The sequence below is a fragment of the Nicotiana sylvestris genome, chromosome 6 (assembly GCF_000393655.2).
Source record: "Nicotiana sylvestris chromosome 6, ASM39365v2, whole genome shotgun sequence".
Lineage (NCBI taxonomy): Eukaryota > Viridiplantae > Streptophyta > Magnoliopsida > Solanales > Solanaceae > Nicotiana > Nicotiana sylvestris.
The window spans coordinates 178224406-178247437 of NC_091062.1; the positions used below are offsets into that span (position 1 = coordinate 178224406).

A 23032-nucleotide genomic window follows, 5' to 3' on the forward strand; every position below is an offset into this window, starting at 1 on the left:
GAATAGGGGTAAAGCTGCGTATATCTTACCTTCCCATGCACCTCACGTCTCGGCACAAAATAAGAGGCAGATCTAGGAATAACATTTTTTGGGTTTAGCCTTTAAGGTTCTTACCATTGAACCTATTGTATTTTTAAAATTATGGATTTATATTTACTATTTGTTACTCAATGTTAGTGAAATTATATATATGAATTATACTTTACCTCAAAATTTATGGATTCAATCGAACCGGTTGACATATGGCTAGAGTCGCCTATGCACAAAATATGACAAGTGACTTGCTTATTTTACCTTAGTTTGATAAATAAAAAATTATCACGATAATATCTTAGACTTTTGAAATTTGAGTCTAAATCATACTTCAAATATTTTTGCGGCTATAAAAGTAATTTATTGAGATAAAATATAAAGTTTTAACTTTTAAATTATTTTAAATATTAAAAAATTATTTTTTTGGACAAACTAAAAAGAGAAGTATGTTATAAAAAATGAATTGAATGGGTATTTATTTTAATCACTATTCTCAACGTTTTCTTAGAAAAATGTACTATTTCTCATTGATATAAAATTATTATTGCTCCAGCGCTATGAAAAATTCCTAAAAATAAAAAATAAAATTTTGCTAGTATATAAATTGAAAATACCAAAATGCTTATACTTTGTAACCCTCGCTATAGAAAAATCCAGAAGAAACTCGTCTATCAGGAAAACGAAGGCAGAGAACGGCGATGGCGTTGAACAACGGCTTACGGTCGTGTGCTTCCAAGCTAATCAGCTCATCTGAATCAATTTTCTCCAAAACTGGTCGGTGTTTATCTCTTCGAAAATTGATGTAATTCTTTGGTTTTGAATTTTTTGAAAATATCATTTACTTTAATGAAATCAACCCAGCTAATTTGGGGACTGATATATAGCTGGAACGATATATGATGTCTTGTTATTTCTGTATGTTGAAGCTGAAATCTCACCAAAAAAGTCAATTTAGATATAGATTTCCGCTTGTGTGATGGTTTCTAGGGATCTATTTTGATGGGCATTTATCGCCTTTTAGATCTGCCCATTTTCTGGGGTCAGTGCGATTACCATTTTCTTGGTTTCTATTAATGAAAACTATTGCTAGGTTTAATGCAACATGTATGCATTTGCTCAGCATGATGAACATAATGTTCATATGGTATGATTATCAATCTAACATTAGGGTTTAGTTCAGTGTTCTTAAATACGTCCACCCCTCCTCTTTCCCACCTTTGTGTCTATCGGTTAGAGTCATGTGTCTTGCAGGAGCCTTTTTTAGCTTGGTTAGAATTGCGAGATTTTGGAGTGCATCTAGTCATAGAGAGAATTTCAAATTTGTAATTTAAGACAAGATTACGTATTTGGCACGAGATGGTGGTGAATTGGGTGGATCAGATGTCGAAGATTTATATTGTTGACCCCAACTAGTTTTGGTTTAAAGAGTAGTTGATTGATTGATATCAAGAGGCAGGGTACGGTGGGCTTCTTACTCTTAGTATTTCTACTTTTTGGCTGCTATATAGCACATAGGCATCCTAGCAGAAGGAGCTATACTGTGATCTCTTGCAGCTCCATAATATCCCTTATTAAATTTCATGCCAAATACAAGTGGAATTTTGTTTTCTCTTTTTTCTCTCGATAACAACCTCTACTTCCTACTTATCCAAAAAATCTAATTCTATAGCTCTATCTCTAGCTCTCTTCTCTTTGAGATGATCTTTATGTCTGTGAAAATGTGTATATTGGCTTCAAGTCTATGAGTATACACTGATCATGCAAGCATGCCTTCAGGTTGGTATCCCCTCCTTATTAGACGAGCATGCCTTCATCACTTTGACAATCTTTTCATTTAATAATGTGGCAACTGCAAGTTTGTTTTGCTATGGTCTGCCTGAATGACTTCCAATTATTTATTTTGTCAACTTCTTGCTTTATGCACGTTTTAAACATTTTAATACTTGTTTAAGTTAAATTTTTCATGTTTTTGAAACTTCCATTTCTCTCATATTTCATCGCTAAATTTTGTCTTTGCATCTCACCTTTTCTTTATGTTGACTGCATTTGATCAAGCTTGGATGTTGTTGCTCATTGTTTTTATAAGTCTGACCTTGCTGATAATTGATATTTGTTGTTTGGTCAGTGAAGAGAGAGATCCACTCAACAGGCATTAAGAGAATGGGAGGAGGTCATGGGCATGATGAACCTTTCTACCTTCACGCAAAGCACATGTACAACTTGGACAGGATGTCACACCAGAAGCTGAAGATGACTGTTGGTGTCTGGTCTGCAGTCGCCATTGGCGTTATTGTCCCAGTTTATGCTGTCGTCTTCCAGCAAAAGAAAACTGCTTCGGGCTAGATCATCATGCTATCGTGTCTCCACCACAATAATGCTGTCCTTGGAGTATTCAATGTCGAAGATGAGCACTTTTGAACCTATTGAATCAGAGCATTAAATAGCTTTTAATTTTAACTTAGCTTTACAATGGTGGTTGTTTTTCTTGTTTCAATTTGGCGATAATGTTGCTATGCCTGGTTCTATAATAATATTTTCTGAATTTACTCAAACACCATATTGGTTGAAATGTTTTGTTTCACTGCACTGTGTCTATTTTGATATCCAATTTTTGATTTTCTTCTGATCAGATGTCACTATCTTTGTTGGAGGTTTTTCACCTTAGGAAGCATGATGACATCTAAAGCAGCAACAACGAAAAACCCAGTGTAATTCCACTCTGGGGAGGATAGTGTGTATGCAAGACTTCACCCTTACCTTACAAAGATAGAGAGGTTGTTTCCGGTTGACTTTTAGCTTAAGGAACATTGAAACTAAAGCAATAAACAATTGCTAGAAGGTAGAATGGTAATGAAAGCGAATAATACACTATGTATGAATACGAAACAAGAATAAGAATGCAACAGTAGAACTAGTAATACAGGCAAGCCTAGGAGAGACTTGCAACTATTTGTCAACCTTCCACCCTAATACTCGTCTTCCACACCTTCCTATCAAAGGTCAAGTCCTCGGTAAGCTGAAGCATTGACATGTCCTGCCTAATCACTTCGCTCCAGTACTTCTTAGACCTACCCCTGCCCTTCCTCAGGCTCGCCACGGTTAACCTTTCAGACCTCTTAACCGGGGCAGCTATATCTCGCCTCTTCACATGTCTGAACCATCTAAGTCTCGATTCTCGCAACTTGTCCTTTACAGGGGCCAATCCCATCATGTCCCTAATCACTTCGTTCCTAATCTTGTCTTTCTTAGTATGCCCACACATCCATCTCAATATCCTCATTTCAGCTAGTTTCATCTTCTGGACATGAGATTTGATGTTTTATACTTCAATGCCACACAAGAGTGAAGGTGATTTGTGTGGTGTCCAATTTCCGCGTGCACAAATTATAGAAGGACTTGGTTCTTCTATGTGTTCCTTATATTACTATTGCAGAAATAATAAATGCGGAAAGTAAAGAACATAAGTATTTTTACGTAGAAAACACCCAGCTCAAAAGGTGAAAAAATCACAACCTACTACTCAGTAGGATTTTCCCCAACACTTCACTAAATCACTGAGCCAAAACAGCATTTACAAAACTCTTTGTAAACCTAAGGATTACCTCTAATCCCGTTGTGGCGACCGGCCTCTAACTGTTGCGACAACTTCAAGTTAACTATAACTTGAATATTGAGAGTACCTAATACAATTACTTCTAGATAAAGCTGAAAGGTACAATTTGAAAACCACCTACTACAATGAAACTAGAATAAAAGATAGACACTTGAAATTGGTTCTTCTATCTGGTTCATGTAGCTTCAGGTTCGCACACTTGAATCACACAAGAATTGCTTGCAAAATGCCTTGCTATTTTGCTCTCAACTCACGTTTAACTTCAGCTTTTGTGTGTGCCTGTAAAGTGAGAACATCCTGTAATTTATAGAGTTAGTAGAATAGGAAATAACTAGAGTTTCAATGTTATACTCTTCCTTGGTGGAAGAGTTCTAGTTATCTTTAACTTCTAACCCTTTCCTTATCTTGGATAAAGTTCTCTTCGAATAATGAGTCATTCTCCTTATCATTTATGCAACCTTTTCGATCAGGAGATATCAGTTATAACAACTTAGGCTTATCTCCTTCACGTGCATCCCTTATGCTCGAATCTGCCCGTGTCTGTGTGCACTCTGTATGGACTTGGTTCATGTTTGAGTTATTTTGTCAATCATCAAAACGAATTTCACTTGGGCCAACAATTTCCCCCTTTTTGATAATGACAAACTCTGTGCTTTTCATAAGCATAGCCCTGTTTCAACTCAGCTTAACATCAACACAATGTTAGAATACTTTCCAGTGTAAAGTCACAAATCATCAAGGATCAGGTTCATTAGGTTATAAACATCACAATCCAAAGTAAAAGCACAACCTAATTTCCCCCTTTTGACATCATCGAAAAATTGCATAATTATGTTAGATAGCCAGATTCTAATAGAAATTACTCATGGCCACTGGAGCTACTTCAAATGCAAACATGGAATCAAGCATCATCTATCAATCTAATGATATTAGCCATCTAAGAAGCATCAACAAACACTTAGAGCACACAAACGGTTTATTGTCATTGATACTAGTCATCCACAAAACATAAAGAGAAATAAAAACACTGGATCATGAGGAAAAAGAACAAAAAGAAATCCCATCCAGGTCACTAGTTGGTCTAACTAGTCTAGGAGGTCTTAAGGCTGGGAAGAACTAGGTTCAAGGGTTCTTGGCTTGAAGCAGTTTTAGCATATCATGAAGAATGTCATCATTCTTCTCCTTCTCCTTTTCCAGCTCAGCTCTGAGAGTATCTCTCTCAGTTTCAACTTTTGCCTACCTCTTCTTTAGCCTTTCAATTTCAGCATCCTTAGCCCCATTCTCTTGCACCAAGTTCGCACTTTGTTGTTCATATGTACCTTTTTGGATGAACCAGGTTCTTTAGGAGTGGTGTGGACTTTATAGTCACAAGCAGTCAAAGTATTTGTCCCAAAGTGATTCTTGCTTGTCCAACTTCCCATTTCTTGATGGGTACCTTGAAGTGTGCAAGTACAACCGTGAGAATAAAACCATAGGGTATGGCATGAGTTTTGGTGCCGGTCAGAACTATGTCAAGAAGCTGGATGATAAATACAAGCCAATTGATTTACCTTCCACTGTCCATAACGATCAGGTACATGAATGTGGCAATGTGACTCCTTTTCCTGCCTAGGCAGCACAACTTTGTTAACAAATTTGAACATCACTTTGTGGGGTGGTTTCATCTCACTTTTGTATATAGCCTTGGGCTGAAACTCATCTTCATTGTCACCAAACTTCCTTGTAATTGCAAGGGAGGTAGGGAGATTCTCTAGACTTGGCCATTTGAGCTTTTTGTAGTTGTTGTACTCTTCAGCAGGTACACCTAAGATCTCTCCCATTTCTTTGTCATCAAAACTCACTGTCATCCCTTTATCACACTGGTGACTTTGCCATTTTTTATCTCACAATTTGCCATGAACTCCACAATCTCAATTCTTGCAAGCTTTTCATCCATCTGAAGAACCATGTCCTTCCAACCCTGCAGTTGTAACTTTTCTAGCAGCATCATCATACCCTCTTCCTCCAAGTTCCTGAGGAGTCTTCCCTTCAAGATGGTTCTCTTCCCAAACTTAACCATCTTATCCTTCTCTGCATCAGATTCTTCTTCTTCTTCTTCACTCCATTCTTCTTCCTCCACTACTTTCACTTTTCTAGATTTCAATGCAGACCTGGTTCTTTTAGCCAAAGTGGAAGTCTGCAAACTTTATTTTTGAGACAAACTTCTTTGTGGAAGTCTTGACTTTCTTTGCCTTTGGAGTCACAACCTTCATTGCTTCTGCTCCCTCTTCATCACGAAGGACCAGGTCCATCTCCTCAATTTCAACTGCCTCAACGGGCTCAACCACCTTCTTCTTTCCTTTTGCGACAACTTTTCTCCTACTTTCTTCTAAGTCATATTCCAGTTCAGCATCACTCTTCTTCTTTTGACTCCTAGTAGCTCTACATCTTATAGGAGGAGTCTATATAGGGATAGACGAGGCAACCTTTATTTTCTTGTTTGCCCTAGCCGTACCAGGAACTTTAACTCCTGAACTCCTTTTCTTTTTAGGATTGTAACTGTCAGACACCTTTTTCAGTAGGTCTTCAGGGGGTTCCTGCTCAGATGGAACATGTTATTGAACATTCTTCCCCAATCTAACCAACCCCTCAGCAGCTTCTCCAGACCCACTTCCCCGTGTTTCTCTTACACTTTCTTCATGTCCGACAGATTCCTCACTCCATATTACCATAGCTCCTATTTCCTTAGTCAAACCAACAGGAGCGAGTGAAGATTCAGCTACTCATTTCCCCATTCCCCTCATAGCACCTTGAGCACCCTCACTCTACTTTTTTTTTCTTTTTTTTTTTACTACCATTTTTCCCAGATGCAGTGGTCTCAACTCCAGCCACAGTTCCTACCAAAACAAACCTATTATCAAGATTTGCAGCAACCTCAGATATTACTTGAGATGTAATTTTAGGACCAGAAGTTACCTGTTCTGTTTCATAAGAAATAGTTTCTCCCCCCTCAGTAGCAGACTTGAATGATTCATCAGATTTTAGGGTTCTTCTTCCCAACTTGCTTTCAATTGTTCATTAATTTTCTTGATTTATTCTCCTCCAGCGACAACCTTGCAAGCCATTATCTTGAATCTTCCTTTCTTAGAGGCGTGATGGATGGTGTGGGTGTAGTTTCCTTGGGTGGTGATGAGGGATTCTCAGAAGGGTTCGCCATTTCTATGTTTGGGTATGAGAGAAGATGAGTATGCGTGTGTTTGGAAGATGAGAGAATTGTTTGACGAGCTTGGAAATTTAGGAGTGAAGAAAGAACTATGGACTAATCAATTTAAAGAGGTAACAACAGCTTTTTCAAAAGTCTAATCAAACCGGAAGTCAGTTTAAAAAGACGTTGAAGACTCTCCCTAGAATTTAGGCACTTATTACGTTTTTGGGACTCTGTTTGAATGAAACTGGTTCATTTCATAACGGATAAGTTCAAGGAGGTTAGGATTAAATGGGACTCTCCTCTTGATCATAATCCAAATATAATTATTCCAAAATATGCATAGTGGAGAGTACGTACCAAGTAATCTTGATGAATCGGGTTCTTCACCGAGAAATCTCTTGTGTAAGTATGGATTTTTCAAGAAAATAGAGATAATATCATTAGTGATTAATGAGTTATTTTAGCACATGGCACTAGAGTATACTGATCAAAGTATGAGACTGAGCAAAATCTAATCTAATTATGTACAAAATTTCACAAATTTTCTAACCAATTTTTGAGTTAGAATTAGTTCCTTTTAGGTGATCTTAATCATCCCTAATTCTAACATGTTCCTTTCAAAGTGATCTCTCTTTAGAGCTTTTGTGAAGATGTCAGCTATTTGCTTGTCAGTAGCACAAAATTTCACAGTGATCAAACCCTTTTCATAGTTCTCCCTTAAAAAATAATGCCTAACATCTATGTGCTTAGTTCTCTTGTGATGAACCGGGTTCTTGGTCATACTAATTGCATTAGTGTTTCACAAAAGATAGGGATACAACCTACATTAATTTCAAAATCTACTAATTGTTGTTTGATCCACAACAATTGAGCACAACGTGAGGCAGCAGCAACATACTTCAGCAGTAGATAAGGCCATAGAATTTTGCTTTTTGGTGGCCCAAGACATGAGCCAAGAAAGTGTGCCATACGTGAGCTGCTCTTTCTATCCACAAGAAAATCTGCATAATCAGTATCAGCATATCCCACTAAGTTGATATTACTACCTTTTGGATACCATAGACAAATATTGTGGTGCCTTTTAAGTATCTCAAGATCCTCTTGACAGGAGTCAAATGAGACTCCTTTGGAGTTGCCTGAAATCTAGCACAAAGGCCTACACTAAAAATAATGACAAGTCTGCTAACAGTGAGATATAACAAAGAACCAATCATTCCCCTATACAAATTCTGATCAACAGATGAACCAGGTTCATCTACATCCAATTTTGTGGATGTTGTTATAGGAGTGTCAATTTCTTTGGAATCTTCCATTTTAAACCTTTTGAGCAACTCTTTCACATACTTTTGCTGATGGATCATAGTTCCAATTGAGTTTTGTAATTTGTAAGCCTAAAAAGAAATTAAGCTCACACATCATACTCATTTCAAATTCGCTCCCCATTAGTTTAGCATATTCTTTACTTAACTTATCAGTAGTTACTCCAAAGATTATATCATCAACATATATTTGAATTACCAAGAGATCTTTACCTTTTCTTTCAAGAATAAAGTATTGTCAATTTTACCTCTCTTGTAGTCATGCTCAAGCAAGAATTTTGATAATCTTTCATACCATGCTCTTGGAGCCTGCTTAAGCCCATAAAGTGCATTTTCAAGCTTGTACACATGATCAGGACAATTCTTGCTTTCAAAGCCCGGAGGTTGCTTGACAAACACTTCTTCCTTTAGATAGCTATTGAGGAAGTCACTTTTGACATCCATCTGATGAAGAGTGAATTCCATGTAAGCAACAAACACTACAAAAAATTGGCCTTTTTGTGGCGACAAAAATCGCCACAAAATCCACAAAAGTCGCCACTAAAAACAATTAGCAGCGACTTTAAGGTTGCTCCAAGTACTCCGTTACTAAATGTTATTTGTGGCGACTCTTGCCAGTTGCCATTAATAAGCCATCAATAGTGGCGACTATACTTGCCACAAAAATTGACAAATACCCATTGAAAATAACCTTTTGTGCCTTCTGTGGCAGGTCTTTGTCGCCACAATAACTATGTATTAGTGACTACTTTGGTCGCCACAAATAGTTTTTATTTTTTTAAAAAAACATACAACATCAAATTCATTTTAATATTGCACAAATGTATATTAGAACAAACCATTAACATTATAAGAGACAACATTGAAGACAATTTTCAAACAAAATGATACATGAACTTCTATTAACAAAAATTCATAATATATAGTAATTATGTATACACATGAAACAGACAAAAAAGTTACAACATAAAAATAAAATTCTTGGAGATCCTCCTTGGATAGAATCATTTCCTCCTGAAGACCATGACTTTCTCTCGTATCCTGGAATGCAGTAAAAGGTGCAAAAAAAATCCTGAACAAAACCTCTAGGAAATAATATTGGTGTATCCGCACTTGCAACTCCTTTTTGATGTTCCATAAAATGGCATGACATTATCGTTTATGCACACTTTGGACAGTTTCGTTACCACTTATAAAAGAAATCTCAGAAGATTTGTTAGACAACACATTTTGATACCATAAAAATGGAATGATGTAATCCTATTAATATGCTTTTTTAAAAGTCACGATCAAAACGAAGACTAAAGTTACTCCATTACACTGCATTCATGCTTTAATCTGATATTACTTTGGTTGTAATAAGATGTGCACTTCAAGAAACTCATAAATTAAATTCCAGAGATAAAACGTGTTGAGAAGACGTACAAGAAAAAAATATATCCTATGAGATGAAGTGTTCATAGTGCAATATCAATTCTATCACTTTTTCTGTGCACAATAATGTCAACCTCATGCGACTTAAACATTATTATGTCTATTGAATATCACTGAACTAACTACTTACTCATTACAGATATATGACAACAATAGCAAACAGTGTGATAATTTAATATACTCTACATTTGTCCACTATTTGTAATATAAATAACTGAGCTAAAATAACAACAAAAGATAAAATCTTATAGATTATCCAATAACACGAAATAAATTGCAGGTTCTGTGAAGTGGTTTCAATTTGAGTACTTTTTATTTAAACACTTATTATAAATTCTAGATATTTCAAGTAACCACTACTAATGCCAAGAGTTACCAGATGTATTACCAAAAAGCTTTTCTTTTCTTTCTTTCCAGGTCTGTTCTTATTTCATCTTTTTTCTCCAATAAACTTTTTATAGATCATTCTATATATTAACTAACCAACATATATAGGTCAATTCACTAGTTTCCAGTAGCCTTCAACATTTGTTTACAACTTGAACCATTCTTTAAATTTTAATTGCCATCATCGGATGACACAATAGAATTATTAAACAAACAAGTAAGACCAAAAGAGCTGATTCTCTACGATAATAGAGGAAATGCATCTACAAAATCAGCAAATCAAATCACAAATTACCCACATCAAATGGATAAAGTCAAACAGAACTTACTTTCCCTTAGTTAATATCTCTATCACAAAACTAGAACACACTACCACTATTCTAATATGAGCTTTGTTAGTGTGTATGAGTCCACCAAACTATGGAGTACCTGGTCCTATATGAGATGATGCTGAGGATGCTATAGAAACTGAAAGTAAATAAGACAAGGGTTTTTTACGGGGAAAAATCTCACACAAAGAGATAAAAAAATCACGACCTACTCTTGTAGGCTTTTAACTTCACTAACTTGCAATCTCCCTATTACAAGCCACTTTGCAATAACCCTATTACAAAGACTTCAACTAACTTGTGATGCTCTCACCACAAGTCACTTTATAACTATCCTAGTTACAAAGGCTTTAAACTTATGACTATTCCTAGTCACAACATAAACTCGGAAATTTATGGATTTTTGGTTTTTCCTAAGACAAAATTTCTAGAAAGTAAACTAGGAAATACAATGAAGAGCAAATGACAAGATTACAACTCAACTACGGATATACATAAACTCATTAAGAAACTGATCATTAGTGGAGTTGTCTTCTTGTTCTTGACACACCAGTGACTTCAATACCGGATGAACACTGTTATGCTTGAGAGAATATCACTGAATGCACAAAAATATAGTGCCTTGCACCAGGTTGTTATATCATAAAAGACATCACAATAGATAGTGATGTCAATTCTTGGTACATGCTTCTTCCCAATGAGAAGTGACTGTTGTACTGTATGCACAACCACTTCTGTGCAGTTGTGTTCCAGCTGGATAGTTGACTTGTACTTTTGTCAGAGAACACTAATGGACCAGGTCCTAGTTATGTTCCTCTTTTGTAATAGTTGCGAGATGGTCATTTTCTGCTGTTACGTTCTAGATGTACAGTTGACTTGTACTTCTGTCAGAGAACCCTAAGGGACCAGGTCCCTGTTGTGTTCCTCTTTATAATGATTGCGGATAGTCACTGACTTGTACTTGTCTCAGAGAACCCTACCTGGTCCCTGTTGTGTTCATCCCTGTGGTCGCTCATTCATTTGCTGGTTTTCAGACTTGAACCAGGTCAGTTGAAATGTATACCATGTGGGCCAGGTTCTCTATCTGATTCTTCACAACTAGTTTGTTAGATTATCAAAACATAAGAAGCATAAGGCAAAGACATTGAAAACCCATCAATTTCTCTCTTTTTGATGATGACAAACTTAGGCATGGATAGTATTTGTTTAAAGCAGAAATAACTAGATAAGGTACCAGAAACTACACAAAGTTCCCCCTTAATCTCAGAGCTCTCCTGAAATGATATTCCCGATATTCCCACGCAAGGTTCCCCCTGAATCTTATATTCTATTATTTCCCCCTTTTGGCATCATTAAAAAGAGCATAAGCAGGAATGTACCATCAAGAAGTCTAACATAGCTAACTCATGCCACATATGTGCACACAACATGACAGAAAAGAGAAGCCAAAGGAACACATTATTGTACAGGCAAAAAAGGGAGTTGTTTTATTAATGTTTACAATGGACTAAGCAAGACAGAGCAGTAATGGTGAATTCCAGCATGCCAGCACAAAAACAAAAGCAAACAAAAATAAAATAGCAGCCACAGAATATTAGAGCAAAAATAGCTGGTCACTAAGAGGATCCTAGGGGACACTAGAAGAAGGAGGCTTGGAAGAAGAGACAGCAATGATTTTGAGAACCAAGTCTAGTCGAGCATTTGCAGACAGTTGTTCTTCAAGTAATTGTGCCCGAAGTCTATCATTTTCCTTTGTCAGTCGTGCAACTTCTTCATTAACAGAATCAGGTCCTTTAACTGCTTGGCTGAGCTGAGTCTCCAGTATGGCATTTCGAGCCCTCAACCTTTTGATCTCTTCAGAAGCTAAATTTTGAGCGTTGATCAGCTGATAAATGGTCGAGATGCTTCCACCAACGCTTTCTACACATTCACATTCTTCTAAAGTGGTCTTAGAGAAGGTTTGCTTCCGGGTGCGTACTCTGGAATTCCCCAAGGGGACCTTGTAGAATCTGAACACCTGAGTGAGGAGAAAGCCATATGGTAGCCCATGATTCCCACCTTTAAAGTTTGTCACCTTTTACATATGATCTATCATGATTGTTGGTAAATTGATTGGGAAAAACTCATCAAGCGTTTCCATTAAGACCATATCCTATTTTGTAGTAACAGATCGCCTCTCAGAACTAGGTAAGAGCACCTTATTGACCAGCTCAAAGAGAAGCTGATACTCAGGAAGCAATACCTTCTTATGCACATGTTCCCCCTGATAAATAGCTTGTTCCTTCATGATGTCTCTCCTGAAGTTTACTCCATAGACACCCTTAACAGAGGACATCCCTTCACATGGAATTCTGAGAACCTTTCCCAATGTTGAAACATCAAGTACAATGTCTACTCCATTTACTAGCGCACAAATGTGATCCCCCTCAACAGTGAAGAGAGATGTGTAAAAGGTTTGTACCGCATCTTCGTACACCAGAGGCATGCTTCCTTCAAACAAGTGTTCCCACTGTTGAAATTCCACAATCTCAAGAATTTGTCTCATACCGGCCATCTCCGAGATTGCTGGGTCAAATGTATGACCCCACAAGACTTTCTGAGTTCTTAATCTCTACTGCCAAAGGCCACTATCACAGGACATGGTCCTTAATGCACCAGGTTCTTTAACAGTTTCCCGTTTTCATTTGCTAGACCCTTCACCAGACTTTCCTTTCCAGATTACTAACCCCGCAGTATTAACTTCAGACATGGCTTGCTCAGTTTGACTCCTTTTGGACTTGCTGCTGCCCTTCACGAATGAACCATTTGTTGCTCAATAGTTTCATCGGAAGTTTTATCCACAGACTTTCGAGCTTTTAAAGATTGTTGTACTAGGGAACCAGGTTCCCTTAGAGCATTTTTGTCAATCCCACTTACTGGAACACTCTTGTTAGTGACAAATTCCCTTTGATTCATTATCCTCTTTTTCCTTTTCTTGACACTCCTCTTACTTTTCTGCAATGTGGACTCAAAACTCTCTTGCTTCTGTGACCTGATAGTGGGTGACTTGGAGGAGGATTCTACGAGCTTAGAATGATCAAAAGGTGAAGGAGTGGGTTTGCATGGAAGAGAATCAGGTTCTTTAGAAGGTTTTTTTGAGAACGTCATGAGCCAAAAACTCAAGGAGTACTGTGGTTCTTACATCTCCTAGGAATGGAGTTTCTTCCTCTTGATACCCAGATGAGTGATACGCTCCTTTATTCATCAGACTCTCAGTAACGATAGCCATGATGTTATGTGTTGCTTCCTTTTCTAGTGACTCTGAGAGAGCCACTAAGTCTAGGATGGAGGAGTTCAGATATTGGTCAGGATCATCCTCAGAAACTTCTGATACTTGAGAGTTAAAACTTCCTGAGTGTACGTTGATGAGATCAGAGGAATGGATAGACATAGGGTTTTCAAAATGAGGGAGAATAAGGTTTATCAGAAAAGGGAAAACTGTAGGAAATGAGGAGGAGCTAGGAGTGGGTAAAGTAGTAAAGGAGTGAAATAGTGAAGCTCTAGGGATGATTTCAAGAATGATAAGGAAGTGGGAGTGGTGTTAATGGTGGGAGAAGGAGGCGATTGTTCGATTGCCATTATAGGAGTACTTGGAAGACGAGTAGAGTGAGAGAGAGAGATGAAGAGAGGATCACAACTACACAAAAGAGGTGGAGTTTCATGACTTGCTGTGAGAGAAAAAAGAAAGTTTTATTGAAAGAAGGGCCAATGATGAGAGGAGAGAGAAACAGGTTCAGAATAGTTTTGAAAATGGCGGTAGGTTTGTGGGAAAGCATTACCGTGCAGAGGGGATGAAGGGATTTGAAAGACAAGACATGACATGACATGCAGACTTTGAAAAGTCGGATGATATGGCAGTTGAGTTAATTTTGTTTTGTTTTTTTTTTGTTTTGTGAAGACATGCAGAATAATCACATTACTACTAACCTGGGGTACAGGAACCTGATGCCAGACCAATTTTCTTGAAAAAGGTTTTAGCAGCTCCTCTATCGCAGTTTATATTGTACCTTTAGCTTCTATGATCGTCATGCGTGTTTACCTACAATGGTATTGATGTGAGTTAGGCTTGGTCAGAAAACACTTTAGCCACCTTTACCTAACGGTGTCTTGCATAGCTGATGGAGGATCAGGTTCTTTATTAGACTCTTATGACCCCATCTTCACCTTGTTTGATCCAGAATATTCTCTACTCAAGGCTTTGACAAAGATATCTGGAATTTGGTATTCTGTTCTACAAGACTTTCCACATATCACCTTTTCTTCATATTGACCCTCAAAAAATAATCCCACCCCTCAATGTGCTTGGTCCTCTTGTTTTGAGATTCTACTTCAGTTGTTGACGAGGCCATTGAGTTTTGCTTCCTTGTCCCCCAAGGGATGAGGCATGATCATTGCATGTGAACCGTTTTAGAAGTGATTTTCCTTTCCACAAAAAAACTTGTCACACAAATGGGAGCTTTTGTGTTTCTAGTTTGGGACTGAAGTTTGATTGGTAGGGGAGATTTGGAAGAATTTGATTTCTCAACACTCTGTGTTCTGTTGCCTGAGAGGTGCCATGAGCTGCATCTCCACTCTTTCTTCAGCTTTAGTGGTAGTAAGTGAAGTACCAGGTTCCTTGTGAGAAGTGGAAGATGATGTTGCATTGTCTTTCACCAGTCTCCTTCATCTTACTCATTTTATCAGCCTCCCTATTTGAAGCCTCAGATGTTTCCTAGGGACCAGAGTTGGTTCATCATTTGATCATCACCGTTTCTTCCTTGGCTAGATGAAAGTGTCTTGTTGAATACCCCATGAGCACTTCCTTCCATTTAGTGTGCCCTTTGTTGTAGATTTTGTGGCCTTGCTTTCTGGAGAGTACCCCAGAAGGATTCCTTCATTTGTCTTGTGCATTGAACTTCCCAAGCTGATCCTTCCCGTTGTCGAAAACATGGCATTTTCAGACAAGAAGGTTCTTAGATGAGTTATCTTTTAGTCAAGAAGGCATTTTCTTCCATTTGGCAGCTCATAATGGGTTTTGATTCAGAAGGGACCTGATCAGACACCTGTTCACCAAGTAGAAAGCAGTATTTACTGCTTTTGCCTAGAATTTCTTAGCGATTCCATAGTCGATGAGCATTGTCCATGCCACATCTTCCAGTTTCGTTCTTTCTTTCAGCAATACCAGTTTGCTGTGGAGTCTTTGGTGTAGAGAAATTGTGCGTGATCCCCCTTTTTTTTCTTTCACTTGAATTTTCTTGACAAGAACCATTAATACCTCGAGAGTCTCCTCCTTTGTTTTGTGAACCCGTGTCCAGGTGACTCTTGAGTTTGGCAGACCACGCACCGGGTATTTTTGGGTTAATTTATTCGGAGGTGAGAAGCTTGCATACACCAATCTTTCATGCTAATTTTCCGACTTCACCCATCTCATACCACTGAGACCGAGTGGATGTTCTTGTTTTCTTTGTCCACTGAGACTACTTGGCTAGTTATCATATTGGTACCTGCACTTTAGGCCATTCACATAGTACACATTCCCAACTGAGTGCCAAAAAAAACTTTCCAACTTTACATTTACTGAGAATGTACCCTCTCCTTTCTTTTTGAGGATACATTCCCTTCCTGCAGGGCTTTCAGTGAGAAAAAATTCATGATGTTTTCAGTCATGTGCTTTGAGCATCCACAGTCCATAGTCCATCGCAGTCCGCTTCCTCTTACTGTTCCCTGCACATGCAAATCAAAGGTTAGATTTAGGAACCCAAACTAGTTTGGGTCCCTTGTTATGATAGAAAGGATGAATAAGGGTTTTCCTAGTCCATGCAGACAACATCCGCTTCTTGCGAGTGGTACCTGGTCCTTTGTTAGTAGTCACTTTATCAATAAACACTTTGTTTTTCTGAGCATACTGAACCCTGGCCTGGCAATTTTCTTTAAAATGCCCATTGTTCCCACAGTGGGTACATAGCCAGTTATCAGGGACAGTGACATACTTGCTGTGAGGGTTGTAAGGAGTTTTCTCCCTTTGGAACCCGATGCCCTGCCTATTTCTACTATTGTTAAGATACATGGCAGTGACAGCTCTGAGGACCAGGTCCACTTCAGAGATTTCTCAAGATCAATTCTTACTTTCTCCAATTCAGCTTGAAGTTGTTGATTCTTCTCGAGTTCACTACATAGACTGTTTTTCACGACAGTTAATTCCTTTTCAAGTAAGATGTGTGTCTCACTAGCTACTTCATTCCCTTTCCCAAGACTCATATTCCTATGTCTCTATTGAGTCCCTCAGTGGTTTCCTCTAGATCGGTGCATATCACTAAAAGGTCATCCCTCTCTTCCTCAGTAGTTGCAATTTTTCCTTCTAAGGTGTGTTTCTCATTGCTAAGACCTTCTATTGTTTTTTTAAATGAACAACTACTACCATCAGTCATCTCTCTCATTTTCCACACTAGTTATTCTTTTTTTCAAGGCTTTCTTTTCTTTTTCAACATTAGCTATGGTCTCATTTAGGTCCACTACACAGACCACCAGATCATCTCTAGATTGCTCGGCCTATCCTAGTTCTATGGTCAGGATCTCCTTATCATTAATAAGGCTATAATAAGCATCAATTAGAATATTTGATATCGACCTTAGCTTCATAGAAGAGTAGGATTTCAGATTTCTCTGAACATACCTGAAGTTTACCTCATCGTCTTCATCTTCTTCATCATCATCAGACTGAGCCATCAGCGCGAACAGTGAATCATACTTCGTTGCTTCAGTTTCCATTGCCATCATGGAACTGTTTTCTGCATCTGGTTCCCTTTCAGATTCACTAGAGGAGTCTCCCCAAGCAGCAAGATCCTGCTTAACAATATTGTCAGCAACACTTTTTCGATTGAATCGTTTGTCGGGAACTGGGTTCCTTTTTGCTGCTTTGTCAGAATTTTGTTTGTATTGCTCCTGTTTCGCGAGTGAGCAGTATTTGATAAAATGCCCTGGCTTTTCACATCCGTGACAGAGATAATTGTTCCTTGCTTTACTTGAACTTTCCCACTTTGGTATACCACCATTTCTTCGAACCATCTTTTGAAATCTCTTAGTAAGATAGGCCATGTCACTATCTTTATCACTTGAGTCACTACTTTCAGCTTTGAGTACCAGGTTCTTTTCCTTCTTGGACTCTCTTCTTTCACTATTTTTCTTTCTTTTCATCTCGTATGCCTTCAGATACCAATCAACTCATCCATAGTCAGAGTTTGTAGATCTTTAGCTTCAGTAATGGCATTTACCTTACTTTCCCAAGAACCATATAGAACACTGAGGATTTTCCTTACAAGCTCGTTTCTAGGAATGACAACTCCAAGTGAATGAAGCTCATTTATAATTGAGGTGAATCTGGTGTGTATATCTTGTATAGACTCATCATCCTTCATCCTAAAGAGCTCATATTCCGTGGTGAGCTTGGCAGTGTCACAATCTAAGACTCTGTTGTACTCATCAGGTCCTATGCCACACATCAAGATTTTCTTAGCACGATAGTTCTTTTCTACAGCTTTTCTGTCAATGTTGTTGTACTCTTTTCTGCCTTTCGGCACCATTAGTCCTATTTCTTCAAGCTTCTTCATGGGGACATGGGGACCATCACAAATGATGTCCCACAGTTCTGAATCTCCTGTCATCATAAAATTATGCATGTGGGTCTTCCACCAGCCATAGTACTGACCATTGAATCTGGAAGGTTTGTAGGTTGATTGTCCTTACTCAAAGTTGGGTGGAGCAGCCATTGAGATCCTTTCTAGGTGTTAACCTTTTAGAAAGAACCTGCTCTGATACCAATTGTTAGTGTGTATGAGTCCACCAAACTATGGAGTACCTGGTCCTATATGAGATGATGCTGAGGATGCTATAGAAACTGAAAGTAGGAAAGACAAGGGATTTTTACATGGAAAAATCGCACACAAGGGGATAAAAAAACAACGACCTACTCTTGTAGGCTTTTAATTTCACTAACTTGCAATTTCCCTATTACAAGCCACTTTGCAATAACCCTATTACAAAGACTTCAACTAACTTGTGATGCTCTCACCACAAGCCATTTTATAACTATCCTAGTTACAAAGGCTTTAAACTTATGACTATTCCTAGTCACAACATAAACTCGGAAGTTTACGGATTTTTGGTTTTTCCTAAGACAAAGCTTATAAGAAAGCAAACTAGGAAATGCAATGAAGAGCAAATGACAAGATTACAACTCAACTACGGATGTACATAAACTCATTAAGAAACTGATCTTTAGTGGAGTTGTCTTCTTGTTCTTGACACACCAGTGACTTCAATGCCGGATGAACACTGTTATGCTTGAGAGAATATCACTAAATGCACAAAAATGTGGTGCTTTGTACCAGGTTGTTATATCACAAAAGACATCACAATAGATAGTGATGTCAATTCTTGGTACATGCTTCTTCCCAATGAAAAGTGACTGTTGTACTGTCTCCACAACCACTTCTGTGCAGTTGCGTTCCAGCTGGATAGTCGACTTGTACTTCTGTCAGAGAACACTAACGGACCAGGTCCTAGATGTGTTCCTCTTTTGTAACAGTTGTGAGATGGTCACTTTCTGCTGCTACATTCTAGCTGTATAGTTGAATTGTACTTCTGTCAGAGAACCCTAAGGGACTAGGTCCCTGTTGTGTTCCTCTTTATAATTATTGCAAATAGTCACTGACTTGTACTTGTGTCGGAGAACCCTAAGGGACCAGGTCACCGGGTCTCTATTGTGTTCCTCCCTGTGGTCGTTTATTCATTTGCTGGTTTTCAGACTTGAACCAGGTCAGTTGAAATGTATACTATGTGGGCCAGGTTCTCTATCTGGTTCTTCACAACAAGTTTGTTAGATCATCAAAACATAAGAAGCATAATGCCAAGACATTGAAAACCCATCAAGCTTGAGACTAATATTTAAGAACAACCTAGACAGTAGACACTTAGCTCTCAATATCATAACTTATTAACCACAATGCATCCTACCAAAGTTATTGTACCTTAATTAGTTTCTAATAAGATGAAATATCAATCTCTTTAGGAAATATTTGCTCACTAACTTAAGATAAAATTTTCTCAGTGGGAAAAAATAAACAAATAGCGAGGAAAGAAATGTGGTTTAAATATACCAGAAAACGATTTATCTTACCAAGTATAAAATACATTCGACTTAATCACATACCAATACAACTTTCAATAACTAGTTTTCCAACTTGGTGATGACAAAGAGCAGTTGGTTCCAATTTGGCCAATTAGTTACTTAGCAACCAATATGATGAGATGGGCATCTCAAATACTTAATAAACCAACTAACCAAATACATGTAATATCCCATATTCTCTTTTCATTTAAAAAATTACAAGATGGACCAATCTCTAAGTCTATTTTGCTTTCCTATCTTAAAATATTTGTCTAAAAAGTAACGAAGCAACTTAACACAAGTTCTCACTCAGAGACCTAAAATCTATGCTATTAGCAACCAATAACTAAGAGAAGTGAGCATTGAATCATTCCAAAAGCTTTAAAAATTACGTAAAATTTAACACTCCAGAGTACCGAGTTATTCAAGTACAAAAGCCCTAAAATTTCCAAAATATTATCAAACCCACTAATTTTAAAGCTTGAGAGCGCAAATATTGTATTAAAGAAGATCCCATATCATGACAACGCCTTAATTTTACACTTTTGCAACAATAAATAACCAAAAATCGCTAAAGATCGTGCTTACCCTAAGTCTTATGCCGCAAAAATGCACCATTCCTCATCAGATGTAATCTCTTCTCCTAAATATTAGCATAGTCTGTAGAGCATCGCAATACAAAAATAGGATTAGATTTTTTACCTCAACATAGCAAAGAGTACAAAATCTAGAGAGGAAGATACGATGAAGTGTTAATTTATATGAGTCCACCAAACAGTAGAGTACATGGTCCTCTGTGAGGTTATACTGAGAATGCTAGTAAAACTGTAAGTAAATGAAACACCGGATTTTTACGTGGAAAAATCCCAATTCAAGGGGACAAAAAATATGACATACACCTGTAGGCTTTCAAATTCACTAACTTGTAAACACCTATTACAAGCCACTTTGTAATAACTCTATTACAACGAATTTAACTCAACTAACTTGTGGTACTCTCACCACAAGCTACTTTGTCACTCTCTTGTTAGAAAGATTTTAACTAACTTGTGATACTCTTACCACAAGACACTTTGTCACTCTCTAGTAATAGAGACTTTAACTTATGACTAAACCTAGTCACAACATAAACTCAAAGAGTTTACGGATTTTACAAGAGGGTTCCTAATCAACGCTTCTAGCTAAGCAGTTTAGAAGATACAATAAGAACAATCACTAAGTTACAACTCTACTAAGGACAACAAAATACTAACTCTAGGAACTGGTCCGTAGTAGCATTTAACTTTGTTCTTCAAGCTCGTGAGAATTAATTTCTCTATTTTTGCAAAAGGCTTGAATGAGAAACAGAAATGTTTAAGTGATGTTTTGATATAAATTCATTGTTGATACACCTTGATGACATCACTTGAAATGATGTAAGCACTTTAGTTGGTCAAGGAATAAGTGGGCACTGGAAACAGTGCAGTGCAGGCAGAAGGCAGAAACAGTGCAGACGGTCACGTTGCTTCCAGCTGTGTCCAATTAACTTTGTACTGCTGTGAGGGAACCACAAAGGTATCAGGTCCTTGTTTGGTTTACTATCTCCTGAAGCTATAACAGTTCACATTTAGCTAGAATCCGTTAATCTTGCGGTGTAATCCAAGTGTATCAGGTTCCCTATCTGGTTCTTAATAGTAAGTTTGTTAGATCATCAAAACATAAGGCAAAGATATTTAAAATCTATCAATTTCCCCCTTTTTGATGATGACAAACTTAACATTGATAGAGTGGATTTAGAACACGGAGAACCATATTAAGTAACAGGAGAACACAAGTTCCCCTGACTTTATGCCTTCCTTATTTTTCATTATACTACACTTATTTATTCCCTTTTTGGCATCATTAAAAAGACACAAACAGATAAACAACATAAAGAATTCTAGCCGAGCTAACTCATGCCACATATGTGCACACAATATGATAGAGAAGAGAAACATAGAATTTAAGCAATGAGATAATAAAAGAGGATAGATTTAATATTAATAAAATTTAATATGCCTTTGCTTAAAAATCAAAGGTAACACTGGACTGTTAAGACGGGACAATATTGTTTCATCCCAACCATATCACAAAAAGAAAACAAAATATCTGCCAAAACAAAAAAAAAACTTAAAGGACATTTCCAGAAACAGGTCACTGAAGGGGTACTTAGGGGGCACTAGGAGTAGAGGGCTTGGAAGCTGCAGAAAGTATTTGGAGAACAAGGTCTATTCGGGCATTGGCTGACTTTTGCTCATTGAGCAGTTATGCTTTCAGGTTCTCTACTTGCGCCCTGAGATCAGCATTCTCTTTTGTCAAACGAGCTACTTCATCATTTGACGCCGGAACCCCTTGGGCTTGCTGACCTTCCAGGATAGCATTCCTAGCCTTCAACCGACGAATCTCCTCAATTGCACTGTTCTGAGCATTAATGAGCTGTGAGACTGTTCATGTACTTCCTACTCCCCCATTCTTTTCTAGGCACTCGCATTCTTCCAATGTTGTCTGTGAGAAAGTCTGCTTCTTAGTCGCCATCTTTCCTGGCCCCAGAGGCACCTCAAAGAACTTAAACACTCGTGTAAGCAAAAACCCGTAGGGAAGGCCATGATTACCATCTTTGAAGGCCACCTTTTGCATGTATTCAATCATAATAGCAAACAGGCTCACGGGAGTAAAACTATCCAGCTGCTCCATCAAGAACAAGCCAGACTTAGAAGTCACTGACCTCCTCTCAGCTCGAGGCAATAGAACTTTGTTGACCAATTCGAAAAGTAGCTGATAGACAGAGAGTAACGTTTTCTTATGGATCTGTTCCCCCTTTTGGTTTGCATTGTCTTTTACCATGGCATTTCTGAAGTTAAACTGACACCTCCTTTACACTGGACACACCAGTTGTAGGAACTTTAAGAATTTCTCCAAGCAATTTTACATCGAACACGATATCTACTCCATTCACCAAAGCATAGATGTGGTCTGTCTCAACGGGAAAGAGGCTAGCAAAGAAGCTTTGTACCTCATCCTCATATGCCTTAGGTGTATCAATTTGGAATAGATGCGCCCATCTTTGAAACTCAACCATTTCAAGAATTTGTCACATATCAGCCATCTCAGAGATTGCTGGGTCAAACGTATGACCCAGCTGAATTTTTTGGTGCCTCAGGCGTTCTGAGCCAAAGCTGACTTCACTTCTTATCCTCTTCATAGAACCAGGTTCCTGAACACTTTTAGACTTTTGTTTGCCGGATTTCCCACCACTGGATTTTTTTCCCCTTGGTTTTGACTAACACATCCTCATCAGACATCAAGAACTCACTCACAACATCCTTCAACTTGGAGCTAGAGGTAGAAACCTTCTCTACTGAAGCAGGCTGCTTCTTTTTCTGAGACCGTCTAACCAGTGAACCAGGTTCATCTGGTGTTTCCTCTTCCACCTCTACCATAGGGATCGCCTTATCACTTACGGGCACACCATCTTTCACCAGCTTCATCCTTTGCTTCTTGTGAGCACGTGATTTTTGCCCTATATGA

At 38.0% G+C, this 23032-nt stretch overlaps 3 protein-coding genes across 3 annotated transcripts; 1 reads left to right on the forward strand and 2 right to left on the reverse strand.

Moving 5' to 3' along the window:
- The first annotated feature begins 652 nt into the window (after nucleotides 1–652).
- LOC104223138 (uncharacterized) lies at nucleotides 653–2614 on the forward strand. The gene is made up of 2 exons (XM_009774508.2): nucleotides 653–807; nucleotides 2159–2614. Exons 1-2 carry the CDS (start codon nucleotides 732–734, stop codon nucleotides 2374–2376), a joined length of 294 nt encoding a protein of 97 aa, XP_009772810.1. The 5' UTR covers nucleotides 653–731; the 3' UTR covers nucleotides 2377–2614.
- LOC138871741 (uncharacterized) lies at nucleotides 2386–3328 on the reverse strand. The gene is made up of 2 exons (XM_070149638.1): nucleotides 2992–3328; nucleotides 2386–2453 (listed from the first exon to the last, which is right to left on the reverse strand). The coding sequence occupies exons 1-2, from the start codon at nucleotides 3326–3328 to the stop codon at nucleotides 2386–2388; spliced, it is 405 nt and encodes a 134-aa protein (XP_070005739.1).
- A 14197-nt stretch (nucleotides 3329–17525) lies between these two features.
- Nucleotides 17526–17981, reverse strand: LOC138871742 (uncharacterized). The gene has a single exon (XM_070149639.1). The coding sequence runs from the start codon at nucleotides 17979–17981 to the stop codon at nucleotides 17526–17528; it is 456 nt and encodes a 151-aa protein (XP_070005740.1).
- Nucleotides 17982–23032: the final 5051 nt, after the last annotated feature.